This window comes from Mandrillus leucophaeus, unplaced genomic scaffold (genome assembly GCF_000951045.1).
Source record: "Mandrillus leucophaeus isolate KB7577 unplaced genomic scaffold, Mleu.le_1.0 Scaffold64, whole genome shotgun sequence".
Lineage (NCBI taxonomy): Eukaryota > Metazoa > Chordata > Mammalia > Primates > Cercopithecidae > Mandrillus > Mandrillus leucophaeus.
The window spans coordinates 4,244,842-4,259,584 of record NW_012106919.1 but is presented as its reverse complement, the minus strand read 5'-3'; the positions used below and the strand labels follow the sequence as shown (position 1 = coordinate 4,259,584).

At 36.1% G+C, this 14,743-nt stretch overlaps 1 protein-coding gene across 4 annotated transcripts in view; it reads right to left on the bottom strand.

Moving 5' to 3' along the window:
• Window positions 1–14,743, bottom strand: part of SYCP1 (synaptonemal complex protein 1) — a 111,437-nt gene that overhangs the window by 89,383 nt on the left and 7,311 nt on the right. For all 4 annotated transcript variants that reach the window (XR_001008313.1, XM_012000814.1, XM_012000815.1 and 1 more), the window contains exons 9-11: window positions 2,177–2,235; window positions 905–974; window positions 232–305 (exon numbers count right to left, since the gene is read on the bottom strand). Coding sequence is in view for 3 of the 4 variants with exons in the window: in XM_012000814.1 (XP_011856204.1) it covers window positions 232–305; window positions 905–974; window positions 2,177–2,235 (203 nt within the window). In the remaining variant the exon portion in view is untranslated. The remainder of the gene's footprint in view (window positions 1–231; window positions 306–904; window positions 975–2,176; window positions 2,236–14,743) is intronic.

The following is a 14,743-nucleotide window of genomic DNA, read 5'->3' as shown; positions in this document are numbered from 1 at the left end:
AAATATTATCGAATAATTGATTAAAACCCAAAAAAAGCTAGAGTGAGTACATATTTGAGTCAACAAAAATTAAGTGAATCTAAAGGTTAAATATTTAGATATGTATAATACTAAAATTCTCTCATAGGAATTTATCATACATTCAGCAAATATAAACTTCTTTTGAAATTTTAAGTATTTAATGAATTAGCAAATATAAAGAATACAAAGAGTTGTTTTTTTAAAAAAAACCTGCTTTTCCTTGTCATTTACTTCCTTCTTGTATTCTTGTTCAAGGTGTTGGATTTTTTCATAATCTTCCTTTACTTTAAAAATAAAACAAATATACTGTAATGTCATAACATAATTGTATCACATTTCTATTACAAACAAAATTTAAAGTTTATTTCACCTCTTTATTTATCTCTAAATTATATTAAACTCTAAAAGTTTGTAATGGGTTAAAATTGCTGTTTTCTTCCTTATTTTCTGTTTAGTAAAATACTGAATATAAATAATATCAGTTATAATAACCTAAAATTTTACAATTCTTATATATAAAAGTTTATTCTCTAAAACACACTAATCTGAAACAACAGGCTTTAAGTATATATAATATGATATATATAAAATTATTTTAACATGCATACTATACCAAGATATGTAAAAAGAGACCAAATCACATTTCTAAAAAAAATAAAATTAGTTTGATTTCATGAAAGACATAGTTTTAAAGCCCAAAACTATTTTTAACAAATATTAATTCCCTGCCACATTCCACAAGATTTAGAGGGCTTACAGAAAGAAAGAAAATAGAAAATAGTTGAGAGCATCAGGCTAAAGAGATGAAAACATTAATGGAATCCAATAAAAATATAAATAGCAAAACAGTAATATAAAAATTAAGTAAGATCCCTATCCCTACACTTAAAATGCATTTCCAGTCTGGAATTCTCAGCTTGCACACGAAGTTCCTCAAAAGCTGTTACCATTTTCTGAAATATAAAGTTTAACTTTTAAGAATCACACTTAGATTTTTTAAAATAGCTTTCTTCAAACTATGAAAATATTACCAAATTTGTATCATGTGATCATTAAATTTAAAACCACACAATTTGGAATAATTAAAAATTGTAATTTGAATTACTTACTAAAAATGTATTAAGAGGGCCTTATGTTGGTTTCCCAAATGCTTAAATGCACTGGCAACATGTTATATAATACAAAACAGCAGCAAATGGATTGTTGGTACACCAGCCATTTACTTAATAGCATGTATCAAAATCTGTAATTTCATATTTATTTGTGCTTATTTATTTATGTCTTCTCCACTAAAGTGAGGCCTCTCAACATGAATCCGAAGTTACACTTCCATCATCTGGCAGCATGTGTTCATTCAGCTTTCAACAAATCTTGCTTTGTAAAATCAGGTTAATTAATTAATTAATTAATTACTGAGTGCCTATTATGTGCCAGGAACTGTTTTAGGCAATAGGGATAGAAGACAAAGTCTCTACCCTACTGGAACTTATAATAAAGTGTAAAAAAGAATGCAAATACACACACACACACACACATATATATCAAATAAATGCCAAGTAGCTTTATGTGCTCTTAAGAAAAGTTAAATGAGGTGGATATATATAGAATAATCAAATAGAAATTTTAGATAAAGTATTAAGGGGAGAATAACAAAAAAAGAAAAATGAACTTTAGAAATGTGCATAAGACCTTAGATATAAAAGTTCTGGAAAAGGTACAAATTCAAAGAAGCACCATCAGAAAAAGCTTAGCAAATTTGAGAAACATAAAAGAGTGACTATAGCAGAAAAGCAAAGTGAAGAATGACAGGAGACGAGATAACAAAGGTAAACAGAAGCCAGACACAGATGTATAATACTTTATCTGTTTTCAAATTAATGGCTATGTGTAACAATGTGCTGATTTCTGACAAGAGTCAGCAAATATTTCATAAATTAAGTGATGTCACTAACATATAAATCAAAAAGCTACTACATAACAAAACATTAATGCTCATAGTATAGAACCTTAGGAATTTTATTAGTGATACAATAATATTTCAACAAATAAATAATAATCTTTTCAGTAAGAAGAGTTGTCCATATCTTTGTGGTAATCACTATAATTTGCTTAGAAATTTCTATGTTTAAAATAATCAGATTTCATTAACACTCACCTCAATGTTATTATTTAGATCCATATAAACTTGCCTGGTTTCTTCCCGTTCATATTCATCTGTTGTTAATATAAAAATTTCAAAATTAAATTTTAAAATAAGATATCAACAAGATAATGCTCAAAATGCCTCCGGAAAACATTAAAATATTTAAAATTCTGTGTTAATGATGAACATTGGGTTATCTAAATCATCACTGGGTCTTTTTAAGTTGCATCAAAAGTTGTTTGGGTCCAGTCTGATGTGAAGAATCTTAGAAGTCACTGCTCCATCCTAACGACAAGTAAAAAGCTAAACAAACTAAAAAATTAACAACTCTTCTCAAATCTTAAGAGAAGTAAAGTCGCAGGGCAAACTACCCCAAAATCGGAGAGACAGGCAAACACAGAGAGAATCGTAACTTACCAGGGCAGAAACCCATGAGCAGAAAACTCTGTGGGTACCAGAGTCAGGGAAAGAAAACCTGAACTATAATTGATGCATTGCTGGAAATTCAGTGTAAACAAATCTGAGAGATACACTCTGTGGAAACTGGGTGTGGTGGCTCATGCCTGTAATCTTAGCACTTTGAGAGGCGGAGGTTGGCACGTTGCTTGATGCCAGGAGTTCAAGACCACCCTGGTCAATGTGGTAAAACCCCATCTCTACTAAAAATACAAAAATTCTCCAAGCATGGTAGCACATGCCTACAGTCCCAGCTACTCATAAGGCTAAAACATGAGAATCGCTTGAACCCAGGAGGCAGAGGTTGCAGTGAGCTGGGCAACAGAGCAAGACTCTATCTCAAAAAAATAAAAATAATAAAACCTCTACGGAGAACCAGTCATCAGAGAGGGCCCAGATTCTTGTGAGTTTTACCTTCTGGAGCTCTACCAGGTTTCTCACAATGAACATAGGAAAAACATCCCCTTGTGCTTCTGGCAGGAAAAGCCATTTTGAACTATGCCAATGTGTCCTGTTCTTAACAAGGCCTCCCTTGGGAGAGAAAAATCTGTTGGAAATTTGTCAGAGCCTAACTAACCTGGGGGAAGGGAAATACCCAATTCCAGACAGCTCTAGTCCTCCATGTGAAGTAAGGAAAATATCCAACTCCATCCCCCTCTAGCCTTCCACATGGAAAATGGGAAATTCCCAACTGCAGCCCACTCTACCCACCCCGTCCCATCTAAGGAGGAGCGGGATGCAAGGGCTGAGAAGTATTTATGAAGTTCATAGTCTGGAGGCAAAAATTTGCTGAAAAACTGAGACCTAACCACAGGTCTATAGAACACTCCTCCCCCTATACTTTACCAGCACATTACAACAATTCCTTTACCCAGTACATCATGTGTAGCTATCCAAACCAATAAAAATACAAGCATACTAAAAGGCAAAAAATACACTTTGACAAGACAAGACAAGCATCAGAACCAGACTCCAATACAATTAAGGATGTCAGAATTATCCCAGACCAGTAATTTAGAACAACTGTGATTGATATACTAAGGGCTCTAATGGATAAAGTAGACATCACACAAGAATAGATAAGCAATTTAAAGAGATAGGTGAAAATTCTAAGAATGACTCAAAACATAAATGCTACAGATCAAAACCACTGTAACAGAAATGAAGGGCTTGTGGGTGTGGGGGCTCAGGCCCATAATCCCAGTCACTCGGAAGCCTCAGGCAGGATGATTACTTGAGGCCAGGAGTTGGAGACCAGCCTAGACAACATAGAAAGACCTTGTCTCTAAAAAAAAAATAAAACGAATAAATGAAGGGCTTATTAGTAGACTAGACACAGCTGAGGAAAGAAATCTTTGAAGTTGAAGATATTTCAACAGAAACCTCAAAAACTGAAAGGCAAAGAGAGAAAAGACTAGAAAGGACAGAACAGAATATCCAAGAACTGTGAGACAACTACGAAAAGTATAATGGGAATACCAGAAGGAGAAGAAAGAAAAAAAGGAACATAAAAAAAATATATTTGTAACAATAATGACTGAGAATTTCCCCTAAGTTAATGTCAGACACCAAATCACAGATCCAGGAAGCTCAGAGAACAGAAAGCAGGATAAATGCCAAAAACACTATACCCATGCATATTACATTCAAACTACAGAAAATCAAAGATAAAGCTAGAGGAAAAAAACATTTTACCTATAGAGGAGCAAAAAGAAAGATTATATCTGACTTCTCCTCAGAAACCATGCAGGCAAGAATAGAATGGAGTAAAATATTTAAAATGTTGAGAGGGGAAAAAAAAGCAACACAGAATTCTGTAATTTGAGAAACTATCCTTCAAAAGTGAAGAAATAAAGACTTTCTCTGACAAAAGTTGACAGAATGTGTTGCCAGCAGACCTACCTTCCAAGAAATGTTAAAAGAAATTATTTAAGGAGAAAGAAAATGGTTTAGAAATTCAGATCTCTATTTAAAAAAAAAAAGAGCAACAGCTGGTCTCAGTGGCTCACACCTGTAATCTCAGTGCTTTGGGAGGCTGAGGTGGGAGAATCACTTGAGGCCAGAAGTTCATAGCAAGACCCCACCTCTACCAAAAAAAAAAAGAAAGAAAGAAAAAAAAGCATCAACGCAGAAATAAGTGAAGGCTAAATAACTTTTATTTTTCTTATTCTTAATTGGTCTAACATATAAGTTTGTCAAAAAATAGTAATATCTACAACGGGCCGGGCACAGTGGCTCACGCCTGTAATCCCAGCATTTTAGGAGGCCAAGGCAGGTGGATCACTTGAGGTCAGGAGTTTGAGACCAGCCTGGCCAACATGGCAAAACTCCATCTCTACTAAACATACAAAAGTTAGCAGGGTGTCATGACACATGCCTGTAATCCCAGCTACTCAGGAGGCTGAGACAGGAGAATCACTTGAACCCAGGAGGCAGAGGTTGCAGTGAGCCAGGATCATGCCACTGCACTCCAGCCTGGGCAACAGAATGAGACTCTGCCTCAAAAAAACAAAACAAAACAAAAAATAGCAACAATGTATTAGATTATAAATGCTTATTTATGCTTTATATAAAAGAAATGAATGACAGCAATGATACAAAAGATGGGAGGAGGCCAGGCATGGTGGCTCAAGCCTGTATTCCCAGCACTTTGGCAGGCGGAGGAGGGTGGATCACTTGAGGTCAAGAGTTCAAGACCAGTCTGCCCAACATGACAAAACCCTGTCACTACTAAAAATACAAAAATTAGCCAGGCTTGGTGGTGGGCACCTGTAATCTCAGCTACTCAGGAGGTTGAAACACAAGAATCACTTGACCCCGGGAGGTGGAGGTTGCGGTGAACTGAGATGGCACCACTGCACTCCAATCTGGGCAACAGAACAAGACTCTGTATCCAAAAAAAAGAAAAAAATAAAAGATGGGAGGAAAGAATTATAAGGTACCCATAGTAACCTTGAAGCAGTAGAGGGTTATTTGAAAGTGGACTTGGATTACTGTAAATATATATTGCAAACTCTAGTGAAATCACTTTAAAAAGTAAAAATAGAAGTATAACTAATATTCTAAGAAAGGAGAGAAAATGGAATCACAGGAAAGGCTCAATTAAACCACAAATAGTATAAAAAGTGTAAAAGACAAAAATAGGAACAAAGAACAGGGCAACAAATAGAAAAACAGTAATAAATATGGTAGATAATAATCCAACTATATCAATAATCACTTTGAATGACAATAGTCTAAATGACCGACTAAGAGATTGTCAGAGTGGATCAGAAAACAATACCCAACTACATGCTGTCTATAAGAAACTCACTTTAAATGTAAAAACACATCTAGAATAAAAGTAAATGGATACAGATATACCATATTAACACTAATCACAAGAAAGCATATTAACACTAATCAAAAGAAATTTTAAAACTTCCACTCTACAAAAGAGAATGTCAAGAAAATGAGAATACAAACCACAGACTGGGAGAAAATGTCTGCAAAAGAAACATCTTTTAAAGGACTGTTATCTATAATATACGAAGACTCAAATACTGTTAAGTCTTTTCTCTTATTGTTGATTAAAATTCAACAATAAGAAAACAAGCAACTTGATTAAAAAAATGGGCCAAAGACTTTAACAGACACCTTACAAAAGGAGACATACAGACGGCAAATAATCATATAAAAAAGAGTAGCTATATTAATTTCAGACACAGCCAACTTCAAAGCAAGGAAAGTTGTCAGATACAAAGAGGGCCATTTCAAAATGCTTTTACAGCTGAGCACAGTGGTTCATGCCTGTAATCCCAGTACTTTTGAGAGGCTGAGGATGGAGGACCACTTAAATCTAAGAGTTCGAGAGCAGCCTAGGCAACGTAGCAAAATCCACCTCTACAAAAAATAGAAAAATCAGTCAGGCATGGTGCTACACACCTATAGTCCCCACTACTCAAGAGGCTGAGGTAAGATATTCCCTTGAGCCCAGGATTTCAAGGCTGCAGTGAACTGTGATCACATCATTGCACTGCAGTCTGGGTGACAGAGCAACACTCTGTATCAAAAAAATAAATAAATAAAAATAAAATGCTTTTGGGTCAATTCTCCAAGAAGATATAACAATGTTTAACATGTATAGGTCTAGCAATACAGTGTCAAAATACATGAAGCAAAAACTGGTAGAACTGCAAGGAGAAATAAATTAATCCTCTATTATAGCTGAAGATTTCAACATCTCTATCAGAAATGGACAGATTCAGCAGGCAGAAAATCAGTAAGACATGTAGGTTGAGTGTCCCTTATCCAAAATGTTTGGGACCAGAACAATTAATATATCAGATTTCAGATTTTTTCTTAGATTTTGGAATATTTCCATTGTGTTTACCAGTCGAGCATCCCCAATCTGAAAATCCAAAATTTGAAATGCTCCAATGAGCATTTTCCTTTGAGCATCAATTTTGGCACTCAATTGGATCTTGGAGTATCTTAGATTTGGGATTTTTGGATTAGGGCTGCTTAACCTGTAGTTGGATTCAATAAAACCATCAATCACCTTGACATCTACAGACTGCTTAATCCAACAATAACATACATAGTCTTCTGAAGCTCACATGGAACATTCATCAAGATAGACCATATTCTGGGCCATAAAACACACCTTAACAAATTTAAAAGATTATAAATTGTACAGTATCTGCTCTCAGATCACAATGGAATTAAACCAGAAATAAATAACAGAAGGATAGCTGGAAAATCACAAAATGCCTGGAGATTAACTAAGACACTTCTAAATACCACCTGAGTCAAAGAAGAAATCTCAAGAGAAATTCAAAAATATTTTGAACTAAATGAAAATTAAAACACACATTATCGAAATCTGTGGGATACAGGAAAAACTGAGAGGAAAATTTATAGCATTGAATGCATAAATTGGAAAAGACTACCTGAAATCAATCATCTAAATTTCCGCTGTAGGCAACTAGAAAGAGAAGAGCAAATTAAATCCAAACTAAGAAGGAGAAAAGAAGTAATGAAAATTAGAGTAAAAACCATGAAAGTGAAAACAGAAAATCAATAATTTTAAAAAATCAGTGAAACCAAAAGCTGGTTATTTGAAAAGATCGATAAAATCAATAAATTCTAGCCAGGCTAAGAAAAAGAGAGAGAAGATTCAAATTACTAACACATAAATGAAAAAGGAGACATCAATACAAATCCCACGGATGTTAAAATGAAGACATATTATGAACAATTCTATGCCCACAAATTTGCTAACCTAAATGGAATGGACCAACTGTCAAAAGACACAACTGCCAAAACTCACAGAATTAAAAATAGGCAATACGAATAAGCCTATATCTATTAAAGAAATTAAGTCAATAATTAATAAACCTCCAAAACAGAAAGCACCAGACCTGCCAGCTTCACTGGTGAATTCTACGAACATTTAAGGAACAAATTATACCAATTCTCTACTATCTCTTTCAGAAGATAGAAGCAGAGGGAATATTTTCTGATTCATTCTATGATGCCAGCAGTACCCTAATACTAAAACCAGACAAAGACATTATAAGAAAACTACAGACAAATAATCTCTCACAAACACAGATACAAAAATACTCAACAAAATATTAGCAAATCAAATCCAATAATGTATAAAAGGAGCCGACACAGTGGCCCACACCTAAAATCCCAATTCCAGCTACTCAGGAGACTGAAGTGGGAGGATTGCTTGAGGCCAAAAGTTTGAGACTAGCCTGGGCAACACAGCAAGATCCCATCTCTAAAAAGAAATTTTAAAAATTATCTGGGTGCAGTGGCACACACCTATAGTCTCAGCCACTGAGGAGGCTGAGGCAGGAGGATCACTTGAGCCCAGGAGTTCAAGGCTATAGTGAGCTATGATCATGCCTGTGAAAAGCCACTGCACTGTGACAGAGCAAGATCCTGTCTCAAAAAAAATAATAATAATAAAGTATAAAAAGAATTATACAACACACAACCAAATGGAATGCAGTCAAGGTATGCAAGGCTGGCTCAGCATTTTAAATCAATTATTGTAATCCGTCACATAACAGGCTAAAAAAATTACATGATCATATCAATAGATATAGAAAAATTATTTGACAAAGTCCAACACCCATTCATGATAAAAACTCCTAGTAAACTAGGAATAGAAGGAAACTTGCTCAACCTAATAAAGAATATCTACAGAAATCTATAGCTAATATCATACTTAATGGTGAGAAACTAGAAGCTTTCCCACTAAGATCAGGAACAACGCAAGGATGTCCCCTCTCACCATTCTTTTTCAACATTGTACTTAAAGTTTCAATTAATACAATAAAACAAAAAAAGGAAACAGATGGAATCAGATTGAGAATAAAGAAATAAAAACTATTTTTGTTCACAGATAACATAGCTGTCTGTACAGAAAATTTGAAAGAATCAACAGCAAAAAAATCCTGGAACTAATAAGCAATTACAGCAAGGTTGCATGATACAAGGTCAATATACTATACAAAAGTCAATCATTTTCCTATACACCAGCAATGAATAAGTGGAATTTGAAATTGAAAATACAATACCATTTACATTAGTATACAAAAAAAAATGAAATACTTAGGCACAAATCTAACAAAACATGTGCAAGAGTTATATGAGGAAAACTATAAAATTTTGATGAAAACAATCAAATAATAATTAAATCAATAGAGAAATATTCCATGATCATGGATAGGAAGATTCAATATTGTCAAGATGTCAGTCCTTCCCAACTTGATCTACAGATTCAATGCAATCCCAGTAAAAATCTCAGCAAGTCATATTGTGGATATCTACAAACTGATTCTGAAGTTTATATGGTGAGGCAAAAGACTCAGAAGAGCCAACACGACATTAAAGGAGAAGAACAAAGTTGGAGAACTGATACTACTCAAATTCAAGACTTACTATAAAGCTACAGTAATCAACCTAGTGAGGGATTAGTGGGGAAAAGAGACAAAGAGATCAAAGGAACAAAATGGAGAGTCCAGAAATAGACCCAAATAAATATAGTCAACTGATCTTTGACAAGGGAGTAACAAATAGACCCAAATAAATAGTCAACTCATCTTTGACAAAGGAGTAACAGCTATAAAATAGAGAAAAGATGGTCTTTTCAAAAAATGATGCTGAGGCAAGTGGACATCTACATGCAAAAAAAAAAAAAAATCTGGACACGGATCTTACAACCTTAAAAAAAATTAACTAAAAATGTATCATAGACCTAAATGTAAAATACAAACCATAAAACTCCAAGATAAATAGGAGAAAACCTGGATGATCTTGGGTATCACAATGACTTTTTTTTTTTTAGATACAATAACAAAGATACAATCCATGAAAGAAATAATTCATGAGCCGGACTTCATTAAAATTAAAAACTTCTGCTCTCGCCGGGCGCGTGGCTCAAGCCTGTAATCCCAGCACTTTGGGAGGCCGAGATGGGCAGATCACGAGGTCAGGAGATCGAGACTATCCTGGCTAACACGGTGAAACCCCGTCTCTACTAAAAAAATACAAAAAACTAGCCGGGCGAGGTGGCAGGCGCCTGTAGTCCCAGCTACTCGGGAGGCTGAGGCAGGAGAATGGTGTGAACCCGGGAGGCGGAGCTTGCAGTGAGCTGAGATCTGGCCACTGCACTGCAGCCTGGGCAACAGAGCGAAACTCCGTCTCAAAAAATAAATAAATAAATAAATAAAATAAATAAAAATAAAAACTTCTGCTCTCAAAAAATAATGTCAAGAGAATGAGAATACAAGCCGCAGACTGGGAGAAAATGTCTGCAAAAGAAACATCTGATAAAGGACTGTTTTCTATAATACACAAAGACTCAAAATTGTTAAGTCTTTTTTCTTATTGTTGACTAACAATAAGAAAATAAGCAATCTGATTTAAAAATGGGCCAAAGACCTTAACAGACACCTTACCAAAGGAGACATACAGATGGAAAATAATCATATGAAAAGATTCCCATCATATGTCATCAGAGAAATGCAATTTAGAACAACGAGATACCAATACACACCCCTATTCGAACGGCCAAAATCCAGAACTTTGACGACACCAAATGCTGGTGAGAGTATAGAACAGTAGAAACTCTCATTCACTGCTGGTGGAAATAAAAATTGTACACCCAATTTGGAAGACAGTTTGGCAGTTTCTTACAAAACTAAACACACTTTTACCATATGATCCAGGAATTGTGCTCCTTGGTATTTACCTAAAGGAGTTTAAAATGTCCACACAAAAGCCTGCACATGGATACTTATAGCAGCTTTATTCATAACTGCCAAAACTTGGAAGCAACCAAGATGTCCTTTAGTAGGTGAATGGATAAATAAGCTGTGGTATGTGCAAACAATGAATGGAATATTATTCAGTGCTTAAAAAATGAACTATCAAGTGATGAAAAGACATGGAGGAACCTTGAATGCATATTACTAAATGAAAGAAGCCAATCTGAAAAGGCCACATACTGTAGGATTCCAACTACCTAACATTCTGGAAAAGGCAAAATTATGGAGACAGTTAAAAGATCAGTGGTTACCAGGGTAAGGTGTAGAGAATCAACAGGCAGAACACAGAATTTTAGTGCAATGAAACTATTCTGTATTATACTATAATGGGGGATATATTTGTCCAAACCCATAGAATGTACAACACCAAGAGTGAACACTAATGTAAACTATGAACTTTGGACAATCATGATGTGGCAACGTAGGTTCATCAATTGTAACAAATGTGCCACTCTGGTGAGACATGTTGATAATGGGAGAGGTTATACATGCATGGGACAAAAGCTTTGCAAACTGGAATCTACATAAAACCCAGAACTATCCTTGAGTAGACCCAGAACTATCCTTGAGTAGAGCATACATTAAACAGACCCAGGGGCAGCACAGCAAAGGCATTAAAAATTGAACTGATATTGGAACTCCCACACTGAAAAGGCAAGACAGAACCTATTATGAACCTAAGTGAGCTGACTGCCTGTTAGAAAATAAACAAACATTCTCTAGGAAATCCGAAGAGGACTCAGATTCTCACAACATAATATTCAAAATGTCCAGGACATAATCCAGAATTGCTGAACATTCAATGAACTAGGAAAATTTAACCATTCTAAGTCTCAAATTATTAATTATTATCTAAGATAGTTGATGAGATAACCAATAAAACTAGGATCTATGGGAAAAAAATCTCAGAAATGGACCCCAAGATATTCCAGACATTGGCATTACTGGATACAACTATGTTTATTATGTTCCTAGAGATAAAAAGTAGAGCTTTAAAAAGTCAGCAAAGAACTTAAAATTCTGGAAAGTGACCCTACAAATTTTTAAAGAACCAGCTAATACTCAACCAGTAAATACAGTAACAGAAATTAAGACATCAACTGATACATTTTAAAACAGACAAGAAGTAACTAAATACAAAATCAGTAAACTGGAAGAGAGGTTAGAAGAAATTATGTGGGCCAGGGCAGTGGCTAATACCTATAATCCCAACATTTTGGGAGGCCAAGGTGGGAAGATCACTTGAACTCAGGAGTTTGAGACTATCCTGGGCAACATGGCGAAATCCTATCTCTAAAAAAATACAAAAATTAGACAGGCCTGGTTTTGTGCGGCTGTAGTCCTAGCTACTTGGGAAGCTGAGGTAGGAAGATTGCTTGAGCTTGGGATGCGGGGTTTATAGTGAGCCAAGATGGAACCACCGCACTCCAGCCTGGGCAACAGTGTGAGACCACCCCCCGCCCAAAAAAAAAAAAGAAAAAAGTATCCTGAGTGGAGTACAGTGAGAAAAAAGATGAAAAATACATACAGAATCAGAAATACAGAACAGTGACCTCATTATCATGACCTGAAAAGATTGAACAGGCTCTCATCTCAGGGACTTTGCACTTAACTGCTTCCTCTGCCTGAAATATTCTTTCCCAAAATAGATGGCCCACTCCCTTACTTTATTCAGGTCTCTACCCAATGTCACTTAATCAGAAAAAACTTCCCAATCACACTGTCCCAAAATATTATCTCCTTAAGCAGTTATCACCTAACATACATTTTATTTATTCACTATGATCTGTATCCTCCCCCCTCACTAGACTGTATACTCTTTTTTTTTAAAGTTCTGCGATACATGTGCAGAATGTGTAGGTTTGTTACATAGGTATACACGCGCCATGGTGGTTCGCCACACCTATCAACCCATAATCTAGGTTTTAAGCCCCACATGCATTAGGTATTTGTCCTAATGCTCTCCCTCCCCTTGCCCCCATCTCCCGACAGGCCCCAATGTGTGATGTTCCCCTCCCTGTGTCCATGTGTTCTCATTGTTCAGCTCCCACTTATGGGTGAGAACATTTGGTGTTTGGTTTTCTGTTCCTGTATTAGTTTGCTGAGAATGATGGTTTCCAGCTTCATCCATGTCCCTGCGAAGGACGTGAACTCATTCTTTTACAGAAAAAAAAGAACCCCATTAAAAAAGTGCGCAAAGGATATAAACAGACATTTCTCAAAAGAAGACATTTATGCTTCCAACAAACATATGAAAAAAAGTTCATCATCACTGGTCATTAGAAAAATGCAAATCAAAAACCACAGTGAGATATTATCTCATGCCAGTTCGAATGGCGATTATTAAAAATGTCAGGAAACAACAGATGCTGGCGAGACTGTGGAGAAATAGGAACTTTTTTCTTTGAGAAGAGCTCTTGCTCTGCTGCCAGGCTGGAGTGCAGTGGCATGATCTCAGCTCACTGCAACCTCTGCCTCCCAGGTTTAAGCAATTCCCCTGCCTCAGTCTCCCAAGTAGCTGGGACTACAGGCGTGTGCCACCACGTCCAGCTAATTTTTTTTGTATTTTAGTAGAGATAGGGTTTCACCATGTTGGCCAGGCTGGTCTCGATCTCTTGACCTCGTGATCTGCCTGCTTCAGCCTCCCAAAGTGCTGGGATTACAGGCGTGAGCCCCTGTGCCCGGCCTAGGAACACTTACACTGTTCGTGGGAGTGTAAATTAGTTCAACTATTGTGGAAGACGGTGTGGTGATTCCTCAAGGAAATAGAACCAGAAATACCATTTGACCCACCAATCCCATTACTGGGTATATACCCAAAGGATTAAATATCATTCTACTATAAAGACACATGCACATGTTTATTGCAGCACTATTTACAATAGCAAAGATTTGGAACCAACCCAAATGCCCATCAATGACAGACTGGATAAAGAAAATGTGGCACATATACACCATGGAATATATACTCTTGTAAGAGTAGAGACTTTGTTCACTGCTGTTTTTCATCAGCATCTAGAAGATTTCGTGACATAGCAGGCACTAAAAAAAATATTGAATGAATGAATAAAAGAAAGAAAAAAGCACCACAATAACAAAAAGACTGGTCAACAACTTAAGGCAAGAATCTGTATAGAGTTTACACTAATAATAAGGCAAGTATCAAGACTTTAAAAAAAAAAAACTTTCTATATGTCACATCAAGACATACCTCAACTTTAGTCTATTAAAGAGACAACCTTGAAAAATGTTGGGTTCTCTAAACCTTCCTCACCATCTGATCTCTAACTTAGCTAAAAACTAAATGTAAGAAAGAACTATCGCCAGGCGCAGTGGCTCACGCCTGTAATTTCAGCTCTTTGGGAGGCTGAGGCGGGTGGATCACGAGGTCAAGAGATGGAGACCATCCTGGCCAACATGGTGAAAGCCCGTCTCTACTAAAAATACAAAAAAATTAGCCAGGCGTGGTGGCAGGTGCCTGTAGTCCCAGCTACTCAGGAGGCTGAGGCAGGAGAATCACCTGAACCTGAGAGGCGGAGGTTGCAGTGAGCCGAGATTGTGCCACTGCACTCCAGCCTGGCCACAGAGTGAGACTCCATCTAAAAAAAAAAAAAAGAAAGAAAAAAAAGAAAGAACTATCAGACTTGTCTCTCTAATCCAAGTTATTTTCTGCAAGATAGGCAATGTACTATCCTTTTACCCTATCACTGTACTTTTCACCACTTTTTATATGTAGGCAGAAAAATTTAATCTTGAATGTTGAATACACAGGATATAGCAGAGGAGCTGGTAGTGG